Genomic DNA, 18,577 nt, shown 5'->3' on the forward strand with positions numbered 1-18,577 from the left:
GGGAATCTTCCAACAGGGGTAAATGTGAAAGCAGAAGGTCTAAACATAACAGCCAAAATATGCAAAGATGTTATTAAACGTAAGAGCTGTTCATTCATCGGATTGTTCTCATAATCTAAAGTCAAACTACATTTTCCTGCCACGGCCGTTGTCTAACACTTCAAGCTGTAGCACAAAATCAACGTACGGAAAGATTACTCGGAAGCGCCATTTGCAGCTTCTTCTGCAGCTTCATCCGTGGCTGCCTCACCCTCATCCTCATCACCATTGGCATCAATGTCGATCAAATTTGCAGTTTTCAAACCCCCTTCAGCTTCGAGTTTGAGATAGCTATCCCATTCAGGGAAAAGGTCGTCATCAGAATTTTCAACACCTGGTGGCACACCAATGATGCGTGCCACTTTGGTTTTGCCATTCTTCTCGAGGCTCTGTTTCCACTGGACAGCTAGCTCTGGGGTGCGGCTAGGCTTATAAGTCTGGGCAAAGAAGACAGATTCAGCGAAGCGGTTGGTTTGGACGAGGAGGTCAATGCACGCGTCTACATCAGATAGCTGCCATAGAGCGGAGAATGCGATATTGTGCGAGCCAGCCTGCTTTGCTTGCTCAGCCAACTTCTGAAGACCAGCACTGTTTCGACTTGACGAGTGCAGCAGAAGTAGGGATCCAAGATCTTTAGCATTCGAGAAGCATTCCTCGGCCAAGGAAAGATTCCATGCTGCCAGAGCCGCATCACCAACTGTCTTCCATCTGTGCTCAACATCTGTTACCTTAGCAATTTCAAGGGCAATGTCAAGCTTTCCGAGCCCAAGAGCAAGGTCAAAGCGATGCTCCTGGTCAGTAGCAATGTCGAGTGCAAGATCTCTATAACCTTGGCCTTCCAAGAACCGGGCAATTTTGTTCATCTGGTCCTTTGGAATATCCTCCAACAACTCTGTTGCCGAGTCCATGTCACCTCGCAATACAAGGGTTTGATACTCAACAACGGAAAGCGACAGTGCAAATGAGACGGTAGAAAGTTCCTTATCGGCAAGATAAACCCGTCCATCCCGAGGAAGATACCCAAGGAGGTACATTGGCTGGTCGAAGTGTGAAATCGTGTAAGTTTGATCACCAACGAGGTAGTTTAGTCGGTTTGTCGAGTTTGTATAAATAAAGCAATCCCCAACCCATTCACCGGTGCGGACGGTTTCATTAACATCCGTTACCACTTCAAAGGCAGCCTCAACACCGTCCTCATCAGCCTGCCCAGCATTTAGTCCAGCAATGTAATCTTCTCGTGAAAAACGAAGGACGTAAAAGGTATCTTCACACGCAAGGGCAACCAGCTCCCCTGATTCGGACCAGTACACCTAGATATATTGTTAGCAGCATGAAAATGTGAGGTGAAGAGTATTTGAGGTAACTGACAGCTCTAGGCTCAACTTCTATCCTTCGAACAAGATTGCCAGTCTCCCAGTCAAACATGCCAATGCCACCTTGACCCTTAACACCGAGGAGGACACCAGAACTTAGACCCTCAGCGTGGAAACCAACATCGAGCCCACCACTCTTTTCTTTGAAATTCCGGAATATTTTAACGCTTGTTGACGATTCCCGAATTGCGTAGTCATTACTATTATCCTTAGACCCCCAAGCAAAATCTAACGCCTGTCCAAACGCCTTGTTTCTCCAGGCAAGAGCAGTGTAGATAATGTATTCGCCATCTCCGCAAACGGAAACGAATCTTCCATTTGGAGAATGGGCTAGAGTCTGAGGGTATATTTCACAGGAGCCGAGATCTTTGGTAGGTAGGGAGAGAGGAGCACCATCCTTCAAGCTTGCATCACCGCCCTTGATGACAGTGGAGACGACTTCATTGTGTCTAGCCCAGACAATCTTACCGGATCCATCCATAGATACGGCAGGTTCTTCTCTACCCATCTTAACTACCACAGCTCCGTCGTCAAAACCCATGGCGATTCCCTGTTTACCACGTTGGTAGCTAACACACCAGGCTCTTTCAAGGCCATAACTAAGAGACTGCTCTAGCCTGTAAGTGTTTGCGTGCCAGAGTTTGATAGTTCCATCTTCAGAGCCGGATATAATGATTGGAAGCTCTGGATGATAGCATGCGAAAGATACGTTGCTAGTGTGTCCCTCCAAGGTAGCAATCAATGCCTTTGTAGTATAATCCCAGATTTTCACGGTCTTATCATCAGAGGTTGTGAGAAGATATGGCTTATCGGCTTGTGGGTAGTACTCGACATGATTTACACCCTTGGTCTCGTGTGCTTCGAGGGTATAGTTGGGGTTAGGTGAGCCCAAGCTCCATATCTTAACAGTCCTGTCGAGACAGGCTGAAGCAAACGTGTTGGTGTGCTTTGGATTGATGGCAAGACCCATCACATAGTGGCTGTGACCCTCGAATACCTGCACACACTTCCATGATTTGTCCCAATCCCACAGTTTGATGGTCATATCATCTGAAGCCGTCAAAACAAATGGATGCGTTGGGTGAACTGCAATCGATCGAATGTAATCTGGGTGGGCTTCAAAGGATATAATCTTCTCCGAAGTATTGTAGTTGTATACTCGTAATTGGAAGTCATCGGAACCGCACACAATCCAGTTCTTTCGCGCAATGAACCGACCAGCTCTTACAGGGACGTCGGTAAGTTCGAATGTTTTGATAATCGACTAAACAATAACCAGATATAAGCAGCCCGAACGAGAGGGTTTATGGTTTTATTCAGAGGGGTGTTTACCTGGGTCTCATAAGACCAGATGTAGACATGGCCTAAACATAGAATATCAGCAACTAAATCATAATATTAGTAGTACCGGGAAAATATAACCGCATACCGCTATATAATGTCGTCAAAATCTATATTAATGGTCAGTTAGGAACAAGCCATGCTGCTACTCCGTAGGTTTGTATGCAAGCTTACCCATGGCTCTGTGGGGTGGAAGTCAATCCCCTTGACTCGCTCCGAGCGGGCAAAGAGTTGTCGCTATTAACAAATGTCAGTAAGGCCTTTGATCCCTCGAGCGAAGTAGCATAATGATGCAAGGGACAGTCTTACCTTGACGTCGAACCGCATTTTGGTGGGTGAACGGGGGGATGGCGGCTCAGGGCCGCGAGAGTGGTAGCTCTTAACGAATAATTAATCAGTATAAGAAAAGCCCGTTAAGAGAACTGGGTATTCCCCTATATCCAGCGCAGACAAAAAGTGATCAATTGGTGGCTCGCGTTCATCTGGTCACTGAAGCAACTTGTCCACATAATCGCTATCAAGAGGCGTGTCTAATATTAAACGGCAGTGTTTCCACCAGCTGTCCGAATCGGGTTAGCGCCGACGAGCGCTTGCCCCAAAAACTTTTGGGCTTTTGGCTGCTTGAACGAAATATTCAGACAGCAAGAGACGCTTTGTTGCCAGTTGATACCTATTGATTATAGGTTTAATTAAACGGTATCATATGCCACTCTTCCCTGTATTTTTTTTTCTAGATATCTAGTTATACGACTATTTATGAATTACCTTTGAAGGGAACTTCTCCGCGCCGTATTTGTAGAGCATTGACCGATAAATATTACAATCACAGAGAAACGACTAGAGACTCGATGAGGAGGCGTCTATTGCATTGTTTTAATATGTGTGCAGGCAAGGGTCACAATATCACAGTGGTATAGTATACAAAGCAAGGAAAATATCACGGGATACAAAATTCCGGAGTCCAGTCACAATCATTAAAGACAGCATGAACCTCCATCAACTGCGATGCCGTGGAATCAAGCATAGATAAATTGATCATGAGCTAGATTCAGTTCTTTCGAAGTAAGTCCACTGGCCAGGCTTGGGCTTTTCCACAAGTTCCTCCCATCTACGGTAACCGTCAGCGAGTGCAAGTGAATATGGGTGTGGCACAGCTCAAGAACTTACACTTTGCTCTTGACCATCTCATCGACAAGTTTGAGCTCTCCCTCGGCCACTTGAATGACCTCCTCTATTAATCCACCGCCGATCTTGTTTTCAATCTCGGAAATCCTAAATGAAGTCCGTTAGAAATACCGCGATCCAAAGCCGTAGGTAAACGAGACAAAACGTACTGCACAGCCTCCAGAGCTGGCTCTGCCTCCCAATGGATAGTGGGAGTTGCCTGCATGGCAGCTTGTGCTTCTGATTCCTTTATGCGCTCCTCCATCTCCTCCTCGCTGAGGTATGCACCCTCCTGCTGCACCTTGGAGCTCTCTCCACCCCAAAGCTCGTCTTCCTTGGCAATGTTTTCCTCTTCAAGCTGGAATGCAGCGTAGGTGCCGTCTTCCCTCAGAGCAGCCTTGTATTTATCTGGGTTCTCAGCAACGAGAGCTTTTACTCGTTGCAGCCAGGCGTCGAACCCTGGTGGCTTCGTAGACTGTACGACATCCAATCGGTGTTTGGTAAGGGCCTCTGTCGATTTGCGATAGACAGATGATTCCGGAATCGCTTTCAGTTTCTGGAGAGTCGTGGTATAGAGGTAGATGAGTGTTGGTCGAGGGCTAGGGTGGGTTGAAAGGCCAGTAAGACCGGTTGGTGTGAAAGGTTCCAGGTATCTGGCTGGCTTTACATTAGCCAGAAGCCGTAGGGTCGCCCTCATGATGTGCTAAAGAGCGATTCCTGCAAGCACTGTGATTCAATTGCTGCGTCGGGCGATGCAATAGATAAATAGAAGCAGCGCTGCGTCCTTTCGTCTTTCGCTGACCTTTCTACGCAAGTCGTTTCGCCCGCGTGGACTTACCGACTCTGGTAGGACGGAAGCGGAATAACTATATCGCCGTATAAATTATGTAATCCACCTAGATCGAGACTAAGGCAATCGATCAGGGGAAGAAAGAAGAACAAAAGACAAGCTGACGTTGACGCGGACGACAGACGGCAAAGCAGATTCTTCGCCACAAAACGCTGAATGCTTCCACGATAACAAGGCAGTCCCGTGGGAATAAAGCATAGCGAGAACCCTTTGCCAACTTGCGAATATTAAGTCCTGCGAGGGCAGATTTCAACTCACCAACAGCCCTCCCGCAAAAGAAACGAGTCCTGTCTTGGAGCCTCGAGGTCTCCTGATTAGGCCTTGCGCCTTTCAAATCATATTTGGACGATATATCGTCTGTCCTGGCCTCTGTGGCCCTCTTAGCAGATCACAATGAGGAGTTCGCTTTTCTTCCTGTCAGTCCTTGCGACATCGATATCGCCCATATTCGGTCTACCAAGTGAGCAGGCGATAGGAAACAAAGATGAGACAGAGAATCCTCTGGGCCCTGACCCTATGTCGACTGTTTTCAATGGAGTCACCGTACCTCCTATGAAGGAACTTCGAGGCCCAGATTTTGAAGAAAGCATAAAGGAGGATTACTGGTACGTTTCTTGACTCCAAACCAAACTCACACGCTCTTATAAGACAATGTCCGCTAACTACTCGTTGTTCCCTTTAAATAGGTTCGTAAAGCATTACCATCCCGACTGCGGACATTGCAAAGCTGTTGCACCAATCTGGCAAACACTATATGAATTTTATTACGTTGGTGTTCCTTCCAATTTGTTTGCCCGCTTACATTGTGCTAATCACTGCCTTAGACCTCCAACCCACTCTTATCCACTACCGCGAAGAAAGCAGCCGATGCCGAAAAGTCATTGAACTCATTCCACGGTTACTATGGATTTCACTTTGCGTCATTGAACTGCGCCGCCTACGCCGATAAATGTAAGGAGCTCGGCATTCTTGGTTACCCGAGATTTGTCCTTTACCATAACGGAAAAGCATTCGACACATTCTCTAAAGAAAAGAAAGGAATGGAGGAGCTTAGCAGCTTCATAGAAGACAAATTGGAGACAATCAAGCCAGGTTCTAGACCTCGTGGAGGGGTACACCTCCCTAAGCCAGGTGATAAGGAGGGACAAATGATCCTACCCGATAAAGACAAGGCTGAAGGAAACTCCGAGCCCGAAATACCAACCAAGGATGATAGCAAAGACTCGCCAAAAGACTTGCCAAAAGACTCTGATAATTCGAAGGTACCAAAGGACTCAAAGACCTCCAGTGATCCTAAGGACTCCAAGAACCCGCAAGACGGAAAGGCCCCCGCCCAAAACCCCACCCCTAAAAAGGAGGTCAAGGAGAAGAAATATAACCTCTCAGGATCTTCTGTTTCCTTAACCGCAGAATCCTTCCAGAAACTTGTGACCACAACCCAGGATCCTTGGTTTATCAAGTTTTATGCTCCATGGTGTAGCCACTGCCAGGCACTCGCTCCTGTGTGGCAGCAAATGGCTAAGGACATGAAGGGGAAGCTCAACGTTGGCGAAGTTAATTGTGATGCCGAACGACGTCTTTGCAAAGAAGCACGCATCTCCTCATACCCTACCATGCATTTTTTCCGTGGTGGCGAGAAAGTCCAGTATGAAGGCCTACGCGGGCTTGGTGACTTGGTGAATTATGCTAACAAGGCCACCGATGTGGTCGGCCTTGGCGTTCAATATGTTGACGCAGAAGCGTTCAAGAAGATGGAAGAAACTGAGGAGGTCATCTTCCTCTATTTCTTCGACCATGCCACAACTTCTGAAGACTTCGCTGCGCTTGATAGACTCACCCTCAGTCTGGTAGGACATGCCCGACTGGTGAAGACCGATAGCAAGGAGCTTGCCGAGCGATTTAGAATATCTACATGGCCCCGTCTCCTTGTGGCCAGAGATGGAACCGCCAAGTATTATACCGCCTTGGCTCCCAAGGATATGAGAGATTTCCGCGCCGTTCTTTCTTGGATGCAGAGTGTTTGGCTTCCTATTGTTCCCGAATTGACCGCCACAAATGCTCGCGATGTCATGGATGGTAAATATGTTGTTCTCGGAATCCTCAACAGACAACATAATGAAGACTTCGTGCAAAACAAACGTGAGCTCAAGAATGCAGCATTGGAGTGGATGGAAAAACAGACCAAGCTATTCCAGCTGGAGCGCCAGGAACTACGAGATGCCAAAGACCTCCGCATTGAGGAAGCAGATGATCGTAACGACCAGCGAGCTCTACGGGCTGCGAAGAGCATGCGTATCACTATCCGTGAAGATGATAAGAAACAAGTTGGGTTCGCTTGGGTTGACGGAATTTTCTGGGATCGATGGGTTAAAACCACCTTTGGTGTTGATGTGAAGAATGGAGACAGAGTCATTATCCACGATGAATCGGTGAGTGCCAGATATTCAAGATTATATGTTTTTGTGTTTAATTTTGCATTGCTAACTTTGAATCTAATAGAACCGTCGCTACTGGGATTCATCTCCAAACGGTGTTGACATCATGCCCAGCCGCACTTCCATTCTCGAAACGCTTACTCACATTGCTGCTTCCTCTCCAAAGCTCAAGTCCAAGTCTACTGTTGGCTTCTTTGAACACATCTTCTTCAGCTCCCGTAACTTCGTCAGCTCCCATCCTTTCATCACTATAGGCCTCTGCATTATTGCTATTGCCATCGCTTCTCTGTGGGCTAAGCGTCAAATCCGACGAACAAAAACTACGACCGGAAAACTCGGAGGCTCCTCCATGGGTTTCTTCCACCTTGACGGAAAGGAGAAGGGTCTTTTCAGCTCCGTTGGATCTGGTCCAAGTAACGGGAAGGTTGACTAAACGAATGCTCCCATGCTCCTTTCGCATTGTCCTTCGTTCCATTTAACAAATAATATTATCCTTGTTTGTAATATTCTTTGGCCCCCTGGGTTCGACTGCTGGTTGATTTCTTCTTTCACTGTTCAATTCTCTCTCTCTTTTTTTGCTACTAGGGATGTTTTTCTGTTCGCTTTCCCAATTGCTATCATATGATACTTATATACCTGGCTAGCCCACTTTCTTCTCTCGAGCAGGTTCTTATATTTACCGTCATAACGAACCGAAACGGCGTTAGTATGAATGAAATTGCGTCAATAGACTATTTACATACAAAGCAAGGGAACTAAGTTGTATCCTCAATTTCTCTTCTGGCAGAGAAACTCCATCATAATTCCCTGTCAAAAGAGATCTATAACCTCACAGGTCCAAATCCAATGGTGGTCCATTCATCCTCACCAATGTCCTGGAAGTTCATTTACACCGTTGCTCCCCTTTGGTCCATATCCAGGCCCATAGCCTAACTTCTCCCTTACACTCTTCTTTATACTCTCTTTTACTTCTTACTCTATAATAGAGGTAAGAGAAACTTTAAGTAAAAGGAAGGTGTAAGGGAGGCGTAAGGGGCAAATTTAGTACTTTACAGACGACTTATTCCTAAGCTTCCCTCCTTCATTACAGTTGCAGTATCAACTAGGCTCTCGGCAGCGGCTCCTGCACACAGAATCGTCTTTGCTGCGATATAGACCTGGCCATCTGCCATACTCAACCCCCTAAAAGTGTCATCATCAGCTGTCCGCGAAATGCGCGTGGTAATCCTACACACTAATGGTGTGCAGACGTGCGGAGAGTATGTCGCCAAAGTTGGTACTGCCGTTATTCGCCATACATACGATTTCATCACAATCCTCCATAAGTTTATCTATCGATTCTGCCATACCCGAGGTATGCAGAATCTTGGCTAATGCCGTATGGGTGCCCAGGAGCTCTGGAGACGGAAGTGCCATGCCACTATGGGATCTGAATTTTACCGTCCGATTTTAGGGTAAAGTGTATGCCAACCCAGTTTTGAAAGCGCCCAAAAGTGAGAATTTCATACTCGTTCTCTCTACCCTGATGGCCTTTAGCGGCGATCCAGTATAAAGGGGGAAGAGACAGCAACATAGCCTACTGTAAGATTGAAAGCAAGCTGCATTGCCCTGAACTCATAATGTAGAAGCTACCACAAATTTAACAGTTTGGTTGGATCATCAATGTCGCTTGGGCCAATGGCAACGAGAAAGAGGCGCTTAAGTGTCGCCCAGGTTTGGGCTACCTCCTTCTCCTGGTGAGAGTAATTAGCATCACACTATATCGTATTGTCCAAGGGATTTGCATACATACCCTCTGCTTATTACCGCAGGCGCCCATGGAGAACGGAATTACGTGGGCGATCTCTGTGATGCCGGTGTCTCCTATCGGAGCTTCTCGAGTTCTATGGTAGTGAACATCAATACTTCCGGTCCAATACGGGGGGTGGCGGGTGCTTCAGCACGGGTAGAAGCATGACCCCGATGGGGCAAGACGGGGGATGTCACGGGGGCGGCAGCAGAGGTCGGGACAGGCCCGCCGGAAGTAGAATGTGCAAGAAGGGTGGAGAACCCTTCTTGGATAGCACCAGTGACGGAAGCAAAACCCTCGCAGAGCAACTGGTACCAAAAGCCATCTCTTCTGAGGCAGAGTTTCTTCAGTAATGTCTGTCGGTTCCTAGTCGGCGTTTTGTCCATGAATGACGTGACCTCTGGATATCATCGTCCGCGTCATCAACTGTGAAAGAAAAAATCGCGGAGTCCTAGACCACGCTTTGACTACATAGTTAGTAATTGTTAGTATTTGGGACTCTTATGATATTCACAAGGGGAGGGATTTGTCTCACTTGGTAATAGAAGTGTTGTAAATAGGTGCTTGAAAGCTTGTATAAGGTCTCTTCTGATGAAGATGCGATAAATTCTGCAAGAGAATGTTTACTTCCTTTCGGTAGATAATCCAGGAAGGACGTCAAAATCGCTTCCGTTTTATCGTCTTCATGGGGTTGTATAGGCGAACTTTTGCTTGAGCAGCATCAATATCGTGCGTCGCAATGAGCTCTATAGAATACACCGTACAGACTTCAAGAACGGAATAAACGGCTGGATGTGGCTATTGCCCCAGGTATCCTTAGGTAACGAGTCTAGCTAAAGTGGAATATCCCAACAGCTACCGTGGATGATTCCTCGCTCTCCTAATGACGTTGTAGTTGAAAGGAAATAGAATCTACAAGATCTTCAATAACGTCTTCAAAGTCGTTGACGTTGGAATACCTTAACTCTATTGGCTAGTGAATAAAGTTAAGCTTAAAGTGAAATAATATCATTGGTCAATATCTACAATGATGACGGTTATGACCAGGATGACGAGCTCCACCTACCTAAGATTGAGCCAATAAGATCAGTCATACTTGTGGATCTGTGAATATAAATGTTCCTTGACCAACAAGAAAATCCCCTTCCCACTTGTTACTCCTCTTTTATGCAGCTTCTTCCTTACCCATTACGGAAAAGACTTACGTATGGATATTATCTATATCGATACCTATACCTATACTCAAACCTATACAGATACCGATAACGATACCACCTATACTTATACCTATACCTATACGTATATAGTTGAATATTCCGAGTAGAAAAGAACAATATGATTACAGCCTGGGACCAGATACGCCTGGAGGAGCGAGAGTTCATCTTGAGAGCGAGACTGTATCTGGAAATAGCTCGTATAGAACGCAGACAGGCAGAATATGGCTCCGACAGGTACTGGCAGCTACTGAGATTTGAGGTTGAGCGAGAAGCAGTCGTGGCTGACCTGGCGTGGCATCTGAAGGGGGGATTCCTGATATTCTACTTCAGCTACACTAACAATAACAGAAGGGCCTATAAGAAGAGCAAAACCGCTTACTTCTACCATAAGGAGCGTCGAGAGGCCCGGCTGCAGGGCATCGCTGAGAGACGACGGATCTTTAATAGGAGGAAAGCGGGAGCCCGCCTTCTGCTAAGCGCGGATACCAATCCTATCGAGCGGGCCATGTTTATCGAGTTGCTGTTCAGCACCACGAATGAAGCAAAGTGTCCGCGCCGGTCGTTTGTGAGGGACGTGATGGAGACGTACGGCCGCGCAGGGGTCGTGGGACGAGTGTCGGGCCGATGCTGGTGCCCGGTAAGATGCAAAAAGGTCCAATCAACCGAACTCAGGGCCGTCGCGATCTTCCCTCACTCGCTGGGCCAGCAGTGCATGACCTACATCTTTGGCCCAGAGGCAGAGGACAAGCTATACTCTACTAGCAACGGCCTGCTGCTGCCACCAAAACTGGCGGAGATGTTTAGCCAGTACCGAGTCACCTTGATCCCGACCGGCTATAGCTGGGACGAGCGCCAACATCCATGGAGCTGGAAACTGGTGATAGTTGACTGGGAGGGTCTGTGGAATGAGCCCTTCGACTCAGAGACGACGTATGGGGAGCTCCACGAGACGAACGTATCGTTTTTCGCCCTGGTGCTGCCCAACGGCGCCTTTCTCTTCTTCCACTACCTCTGTGCCATGCTGCTTCAGGCACGGCGGGACAGGGCCAACGGCGTGCCTCTGAACGAACAGGGCATGCTGGATGCCTGGATGGAGGAGGGGGAGGAAGCCAAAGTCCACAAGGGCAGCTATGTGAGGGACACGGTGGTGGCTGGCTTCGTCGAGGAGTTTGATCAGGGCCACGTCTCGCGGACGTTTAGGAAGAAGATCCTGGCGCACTCCAGGCCGACGGGTGGTGTGCAGGAGGCCGTGGACCTGCTGGGCGACCTCGACCCGGAGGCAGAGATGGACGAGGACGAGGAGAGCGAGGAGGAGGCAGGCGAGGCTCTGGACAAGATGATCCAGACTTTTGCCGGCCTTGACTATGGGTATAAGGAGAATGTCTCTAACCGCGACAGACTGCTGTTGGGGTGATGTCGTTGTAATATAGTTAGTTGTACGTCTGTTTTCCTTAACTGCTTAACTAGATCTGGGGGTCAATTAAGTATGATATCACCATCCCATCTATGTACCTGTGTACATCCAATAGCTTAACGCTAAACCAACTTCCCGTCTCCTCCGTCGGCGTCACCATGCATGTAAAGACCCAAGCTAGCCAACCTGACTAACCATGCTACCAACTAGCGAAGGCCTGTCCATGCACATCCTGTGGCTGAAGCAGCCAACGTGTCGCCACTAACACGCATGCATGCATCAGTTCGTCTCCTGCTTTAGTTACGTTACTTGCCATGCTCCGTGTTTGCTCCTTACCAGCCACGGCTCCTCTCTCTGCCTCTGCCTCTCTCGGTCGCTTCTCAGCCAGCCAGTAGCCAGACAGGATCATCGAGGCTCGTATCAGACAGACAACGAAGAAAAAGCAAGCCCGCCAACTCCGACTTTATGTAACTAAAATCTAACCAACTATGTATAAAACCTGTGGCGAGCATGGCCATGTCCCCCATGGCCCCCCATGTCCACTGTCCACCATGTCCACCAGAGCTAGCAAAGCTGCCTGCCCAGGGACCATCCCGTCTAACAAGCATGAGACGAGTCTCCCTCTCGTCCTCTCCATCTCTCAGGCCTCTCTCTGGCTTCTCCGAGGGCGTTGGCTGCCTCTGCCTCCCTGTCTGTCCCATCTTTGGGCTCTTGTCTCCATCTTTGGCCCATCTTTTCGTCTCTGTCTCTGCCGCTGCGGGTCACCAACAACGCCACAGCTTGGTCAATATTAACTCGCTGCAGTTCGATCTGTGTCCCAAGAGTGTGTCGTCTGGCTGTCTCCTTGTCTGCTTCCTTGTAACTACATAAAGAGGCTTCTCAGTCCGCTCTCAAACAGGCTTTTCCCTCTCTCTCTCTCTTCTTCCCTCTCTTCCTCCTGTCTACGTAGTTAGTCAATTGAAGCTGCTCCTTCACTCCTCCTCCTGCCAAGTTGCACTGCCACGATCGAGATCACAGTCGTGGCCTGCCCAGCAAGAACTACTGGGGAAATAGCCCGCCAGGACGGAGTAGCACACCACCACCGGCAGAGCTTAGCTCGTCAGTTGCTGATTATCAGTGTTGGTCCTTCGCTCTCTCAGGGTTGACACCGGCGACGCGACCCGCTGACACCCCCTTTGGTCGACCCTTGGTTCGAGGTCAAGCAAATTCCACTTTTTGGCTTCGTTGCTTGTCTGCCTTTGCGTCGCCTCTTGGCTTACTTTGCTTCGCTTTGCTCTCCGTCTGACGTCTTTGCTTTGCCTGGGACGGGATGGGTACGTTTCGCCCTTTTCTCCGTCCTTTTCCTCTCCATCTCCCGCCTCTTCCTCTTTCTCTACTCTTACACTTCCTTTTACTCTCTTCCTCTTAATGCTCTTTCTACCATCGCTGTCGCCTGTGCATATGAGAGCCCACTCAAGCTAACCCAAAGCTAGCTCCAACCACTATAAAAGCGCAGTTCCATCGCATCGGGTCGTCCTTCTCGATCTGCCGCAGCTCCTCAGGCGCAATGCCGAACGACGCCGAAGGTGGCTTCACCAACGGCCACTCGAACGAGCGGACTGGCCTGCTCAACGGGAACAGCAGCCGTCATGGCGGCAGCCAGCGCTGGTCCCGTCGCGACGAGCGGCTCTGGGTCAGGATCCCCTACGAGACCTGCCACTTGACCTATGCGACCCTCGCCAGCAACTATATCAATATCCTGCTGGTCTTTGTGCCGCTCGGCCTGCTCTCGGGCTTCCTGGGATGGTCGCCGACAGCGACGTTCGTGCTCAATTTCATTGCGATCATGCCCCTGGCCTCTCTGCTCAGCTTTGCGACAGAGGAGCTGGCGTCGACCCTGGGTGAGACGCTCGGTGGACTGCTCAATGCCACCTTTGGAAACGCCGTCGAGCTCATCGTACGTCTCTCTTTCTATCTTCCTCTTATCCTTCTATCAACATACCATATACATATATATGCATACATGTATATGGGTGTGTGTGATTGAACTGTGCTAATAGCGTGCAGGTCAGCATTGTCGCATTGTCGAAGAATGAGATCCGCATCGTCCAGTCCAGCATGCTGGGCAGCGTACTCTCCAACATCCTCCTCGTCCTAGGATGCTGCTTCTTCTTCGGTGGGCTCAAACACCACGAGCAGAAATTCAACAGCACTGCGGCATCCACCATGTCCTCCATGATGACCGTCGCATCAGCCTCCCTGATCATCCCTTCCACTCTCTACGCCTCTCTCGCTTCCTCCAAGGCCGACTCCAGGGAGAACATCCTCTTCCTCTCCCACGGCACCTCCATCATCCTCCTCATCGTGTACATCATGTACCTCTTCTTCCAGCTGCGGTCTCACTCCGACTTGTTCGAGAGCTCTAACGTCGAAGACGGTGACGTCAGAGCAGAAGAGGAAGAAGAAGAGCGCACCCTCAACCCGTACGCTGCCTCCATCTTGCTCCTCGTCGTCACCGTCCTCGTCGCAGGATGCGCAGAGTACCTCGTCGGAAGTATCGAGCCTATCGTCCAGTCTACCGGTATGAGCAGGACTTTTATCGGTCTTATCCTTATCCCCATCGTCGGTAACGCTGCCGAGCACGTTACGGCTGTCGTAGTCGCATGCAAGAACAAGATGGACCTGGCCATTGGCGTCGCCATCGGAAGCAGTCTGCAGATCGCCCTCTTCGTCACTCCTTTCCTAGTCATCCTCGGCTGGATCATGGACAAGGACATGACCCTCCACTTCCAGACCTTCGAGACCGTTGCTTTCTTCGTCTCCGGTCTCGTCGTTACCATCCTCATCCAGGACGGCAAGTCCAACTACCTTGAGGGTGGCCTCTGTCTTGGAATGTAAGTTCTCATCTCACCTCTCTTTTTGTTTCCCTTTCCTTTTGCGCTGTGCCTCTCAATGGATCATGCATATATACTAACCCTCTTTAACTATCAGGTACGTTATCATCGCCCTTGGATTCTACGTCTATCCAGATGACGCAGGTGATATCGGCACAGTTGCTTCTCAGCTCGCCAGCCGTTTCGCCCTCTAACCTCTCTCTCATTTGTATACCCTGCCCAGTCGCAGAACCCCTTACCTTCACTCTAGTGCCTTTCCTTGCCCATCCATAACCCAAACCAACACTTGTATTATGCTTTGAAAGTAGTAATTGATTTGTCTTGTCTTCACTTCCACCCGCGCGCATTCTTCGCATTCTCGAGATGCATGCGGGCTGGGCTGTATAGCTCTCTCTTTATATATCTCATCATCCCTTACTGTGCTCAGAGGACGCGCGTTTTCGGCTCCTCTTACCCCGTGTGGCGCCTGCAACTTACCCCCCATCGGCCGTCTCTCCAGTGTCTGGGAAAGAAGTATATTTTTAATTCTTCCGTGCTAGAGACCCAATTACATTTTACCACTGATCCGAATGGCCTCTGTCTTTGCTGTCAACTCAGGTAAATCTAGATGTGGGATCCATCCCCATGTCAGCTTAAATGCAAAGATTAGGTAATCGATTAATCACGTGAAACAATACTTCACGTGATCGTGGAATTCGCAGGCAAATATGCACATTATACTTGGAATAATCCTGTTTTATTCTTCAACTCGAGTAAGAGAAAGAATCCTAAGTGTGAGAGTTCTTACAACTATTTTAAAAGGGGCTATTTCTCGATCTGTAGCCTGTCAATTCTCCTCTATTCTCCTTTACCACGCAAAATAGACTATCACGTGACAGTCATATCGAGATTTCGTAGCCCTTGGAGCTTTTTTTTCGATAGCCTCAAATTGAAGGCGAACAACTCCAAGTTGAATCAAAAGCAGCCGCACTTATTGAAACCGAGCGGTTGCGGTGCAATTGCCATACGGGGAAAATTTAATATATACCCGGCTGATCGGTCGTCACCGTCCCGGAGCCACCTGCAGGGCCGAAACCCGCCTCTACCAAAACGATACCAGAGCAGAGCCCAGGATTTTTTCAACGAACGAACAGATACCTTATCCAATATGCCTCCCAGAATCCCAATCCTTCCGACTCGATCGGCCCTCTCCCTCGTCCGTGCCGCCCCAGTTCACGACACCCTGCACCAGACCACTCGGCAGTTCGGAAATATAAGTTTACGTTCGTCAAAATGCAACACCGCATCACCTTACAGGTCGTTGAAGGGAGTATCTTCCTACCGCATGAACTCTACCTCGTCTGGTAGCAGTGGGAACCAGAATGGTAGTGAAGCCAGAGAGCAGCCGTTGGGGCCAAACCAGGATCAATTACCGCACGTAAGTGAAGAAGCAGCGGCGACTGCTGAGATTATGGGCAAGAAGTGTGGTGAAGTTGGTGGACCGGAGTTAGAGCAAGGCACGCCGATAGCAGATGTATATCATACCCTCTTTTTTGCGTGTTCCTTTTTTTATACTGTGTCCTAGGGTAAGGTAGTTGCTGTTGTGCGAGTTGTTGGCTGACTGTTGTGATTTTGGTTAGATTCTTAAACGGGACAAAGATGCTCTTAAGAATATGCCTAAGGTCCTGCGTGATGAAGTTGCAGCAAGCCAGAACGGAAACGGCTCCAAGCGATCATTTTCTACCTCTGCAAGACTACATCAGGGCGAGTTGAAGGGTAATTCGGCAGCGGACCCTTCTGCCGCCACCGTTGCAAACATGCTTGCGGCTTCAGGTCGGGGAGAATCCGTGGATGTAGAAGGAGGCATCCCAGAAGGCTTCAAGTACGAGCCGCCGACCCTGCCTCTTCCTCCAAACGAGCGATTTGATCGCCGGTACGAGCCATTGGTGGAACAATTCACCAAGCTAATAATGAAGCACGGCAAGCTATCTCTTGCTCAGAAGGTAAGATGTTATCCCCCTCTCTCCCCACTCGCTCTCTCTTTTCCAGACAGATATCTAACTTCGTTAAACTAGCACATGGCCAAAATTCTAGAACATCTACGTACCGCTCCAGCACCACTTGTCGATCCGACAAAGCCTTTCCTCCCCGGCCCTCCATCCCCACAACTCCCTCTAAACCCAATTCTATACCTTACTCTCGCCGTTGACTCCGTTGCTCCCCTCTTCAGAATCCGTCAGATAAGAGGTATTGCTGGTGGTGGTGCTGCGTTGCCCATCCCAAGCCCACTTGCTCAACGCCAACGTCGCCGAGAAGCAATTACCTGGATCCTTGACGCTGCCGAGAAGAGACGTGACAATCAGCTTTCACAGCGGATAGCGAATGAAATCATCGCTATTGCTGAGGGGAAGAGCGGTGCCTGGCTTAAGCGGGCTGCTATCCACAAACAGGCTACTGTTTCCCGTGCCAATATCCGTCGTGCCTCGCAGCCACGGAAAGGTAGGATGCAATAAGCCATTATTGTAACTATGTGCTTCCTTCGCCCGCCCCGAGTGGAATGACATGAACACGAGCAGAGAGGGGGAAGGGGACTTTTGTCCGGAAAAAGTACATTTGTATTCCTCTCTTCCTGTCCGCCCGCGGGGTCTAATTGATGTCAATTGTTTGTACCATGTTCCAGCCGCTGCTGAACCTTTTGCTTCCCCTGTTCCTTGTATAACTAGCTGGCTTCCCTTTTTGTTTTATTATTTCTCGTGTTTGGAATCATCATTTACATATCAAGTCTGATGAATGTATACAAAAACCGGTTAAATGGCCGACTAGTCAGGTGATGTGATTGTTGTCCCAAAGTAGAAATGGTTCCATCGACTTTATCGTGACTTCAGCTTCAACCTAAACCTCAACCTCAACTTCTCCAACTTCGACCTATCTTCTTACGCAACATTCAAAACGATTTATTTATTTTACTTTCTAACAGATATGAGCCAAGCTGGTATTTCGCCTAACCGGCCACCACCAGAGCTAACAGGCATTGCCGTATCTATGCTGGGGCCTTTCCAGATGGTAACTCGTTTAAGCTACGGGAGAGCAACATTACATTCCAAGCGGCGTTGAGCTTCTTTTTTAGCAACCTTGGAAGGCCTTGCGGCGTCTTGCATAACGAGTTAGGTAATTACCTCCGTGAAATTGAGCGATGGCTCTCGGCGAAACTTGTTTCTCCAGCATAACACTTCTTCCCGGACCCCGGCCCTCATGCAATAACTGGCACCGCTTCCAAGACCATATCCTCGGCATCTTTCGACCTTCCATATTGAGGGCAACACAGAGGCAACCTGCATACAATACGGACGGCGTTTGTCAGGCGCAAGATAGCTTCCGTTGGCTCCATGATGAAGAAGCTGTCTCTCCTGGCCAAATTAGACAGACGGCTGTCGTTTGTACTTGTGTTTCAGCTAGTTATTTAGCTAACTAGCAGTTGAGTCCTGCTGAGTGATGGCTCGTATTTGCAATTTTACCTGCGGTTTCCCTAGCATGACAGTCATGCATGGAGGAAGGTCTCGCGTGCATGCAGAATGTGCAAGCTAAAGCTCCATGGTAATTCCGATAGGCGACCAGAGAGTGCTATCAGTTGGTTCAGCCGGCTTGGTGGAGCCATTTCTGATGCCGAACACCAATTCCTTCGCTGGCACAATTTCACGTTACACTGGCGCGACTGGCGTCGCGTTAGAAAGACATTGTACTCTCGTTTGCTCACTGAACCGCCTACGGGAGAGCACAAGGCTTGTGATCTGCAGGCTACCTTCCGAGTCACATCATGCAGCCCAAATATATGTACCAGGGCAAGATTTTTTTGCCCCTTCCAGAGCACAGCGAATTGGGTTGTGGAAGTCTGGCCGGGAAGTGTTGATTTCTCCTGACCGTATGTTCCCCTCATTCCTCCAATCCGGGGATACTGTTGCGCAGCGAGAGTGCACAGGGGTGCCCGGAAAGAATCTTGCAACCCCATATATTGGAGCGGGGCCTTCGTATGCCATCGCAAGGGTACAGACGTCAACTCCGCTGGTAGCCTGGGTGGTGGCATTCGTTAAATTATACGACCAGAT

General features: G+C 49.0%; 8 protein-coding genes across 8 annotated transcripts; 4 read left to right on the forward strand and 4 right to left on the reverse strand.

The window, feature by feature from the left end:
- Positions 1-194: 194 nt before the first annotated feature.
- Positions 195-3,080, reverse strand: MGYG_02943 (coatomer subunit beta; the record flags this gene model as incomplete). Its single annotated transcript, XM_003175371.1, has 4 exons — positions 195-1,349; positions 1,408-2,676; positions 2,928-2,990; positions 3,063-3,080. 4 exons carry the CDS (start codon positions 3,078-3,080, stop codon positions 195-197), a joined length of 2,505 nt encoding a protein of 834 aa, XP_003175419.1.
- A 682-nt stretch (positions 3,081-3,762) lies between these two features.
- Positions 3,763-4,709, reverse strand: MGYG_02944 (hypothetical protein). The gene is made up of 3 exons (XM_003175372.1): positions 4,088-4,709; positions 3,921-4,025; positions 3,763-3,861 (listed from the first exon to the last, which is right to left on the reverse strand). Exons 1-3 carry the CDS (start codon positions 4,612-4,614, stop codon positions 3,789-3,791), a joined length of 705 nt encoding a protein of 234 aa, XP_003175420.1. The 5' UTR covers positions 4,615-4,709; the 3' UTR covers positions 3,763-3,788.
- Positions 4,710-5,160: 451 nt separating this feature from the next.
- On the forward strand, positions 5,161-7,635 carry MGYG_02945 (hypothetical protein; the record flags this gene model as incomplete). The annotated part of the gene is made up of 4 exons (XM_003175373.1): positions 5,161-5,372; positions 5,454-5,535; positions 5,592-7,196; positions 7,267-7,635. 4 exons carry the CDS (start codon positions 5,161-5,163, stop codon positions 7,633-7,635), a joined length of 2,268 nt encoding a protein of 755 aa, XP_003175421.1.
- A 616-nt stretch (positions 7,636-8,251) lies between these two features.
- Positions 8,252-8,618, reverse strand: MGYG_02946 (hypothetical protein; the record flags this gene model as incomplete). The annotated part of the gene is made up of 2 exons (XM_003175374.1): positions 8,252-8,384; positions 8,434-8,618. 2 exons carry the CDS (start codon positions 8,616-8,618, stop codon positions 8,252-8,254), a joined length of 318 nt encoding a protein of 105 aa, XP_003175422.1.
- A 212-nt stretch (positions 8,619-8,830) lies between these two features.
- On the reverse strand, positions 8,831-9,377 carry MGYG_02947 (hypothetical protein; the record flags this gene model as incomplete). Its single annotated transcript, XM_003175375.1, has 3 exons — positions 8,831-8,935; positions 8,995-9,045; positions 9,108-9,377. 3 exons carry the CDS (start codon positions 9,375-9,377, stop codon positions 8,831-8,833), a joined length of 426 nt encoding a protein of 141 aa, XP_003175423.1.
- A 949-nt stretch (positions 9,378-10,326) lies between these two features.
- On the forward strand, positions 10,327-11,622 carry MGYG_02948 (hypothetical protein; the record flags this gene model as incomplete). Its single annotated transcript, XM_003175376.1, has 1 exon — positions 10,327-11,622. The coding sequence occupies one exon, from the start codon at positions 10,327-10,329 to the stop codon at positions 11,620-11,622; it is 1,296 nt and encodes a 431-aa protein (XP_003175424.1).
- Positions 11,623-12,931: 1,309 nt separating this feature from the next.
- Positions 12,932-14,689, forward strand: MGYG_02949 (hypothetical protein; the record flags this gene model as incomplete). The annotated part of the gene is made up of 4 exons (XM_003175377.1): positions 12,932-12,956; positions 13,068-13,558; positions 13,669-14,495; positions 14,593-14,689. 4 exons carry the CDS (start codon positions 12,932-12,934, stop codon positions 14,687-14,689), a joined length of 1,440 nt encoding a protein of 479 aa, XP_003175425.1.
- A 953-nt stretch (positions 14,690-15,642) lies between these two features.
- On the forward strand, positions 15,643-16,987 carry MGYG_02950 (hypothetical protein; the record flags this gene model as incomplete). The annotated part of the gene is made up of 3 exons (XM_003175378.1): positions 15,643-16,008; positions 16,115-16,477; positions 16,550-16,987. 3 exons carry the CDS (start codon positions 15,643-15,645, stop codon positions 16,985-16,987), a joined length of 1,167 nt encoding a protein of 388 aa, XP_003175426.1.
- Between the last annotated feature and the right edge of the window lie 1,590 nt (positions 16,988-18,577).

Source organism: Nannizzia gypsea, genomic scaffold, assembly GCF_000150975.2.
Source record: "Nannizzia gypsea CBS 118893 supercont1.2 genomic scaffold, whole genome shotgun sequence".
NCBI lineage: Eukaryota > Fungi > Ascomycota > Eurotiomycetes > Onygenales > Arthrodermataceae > Nannizzia > Nannizzia gypsea.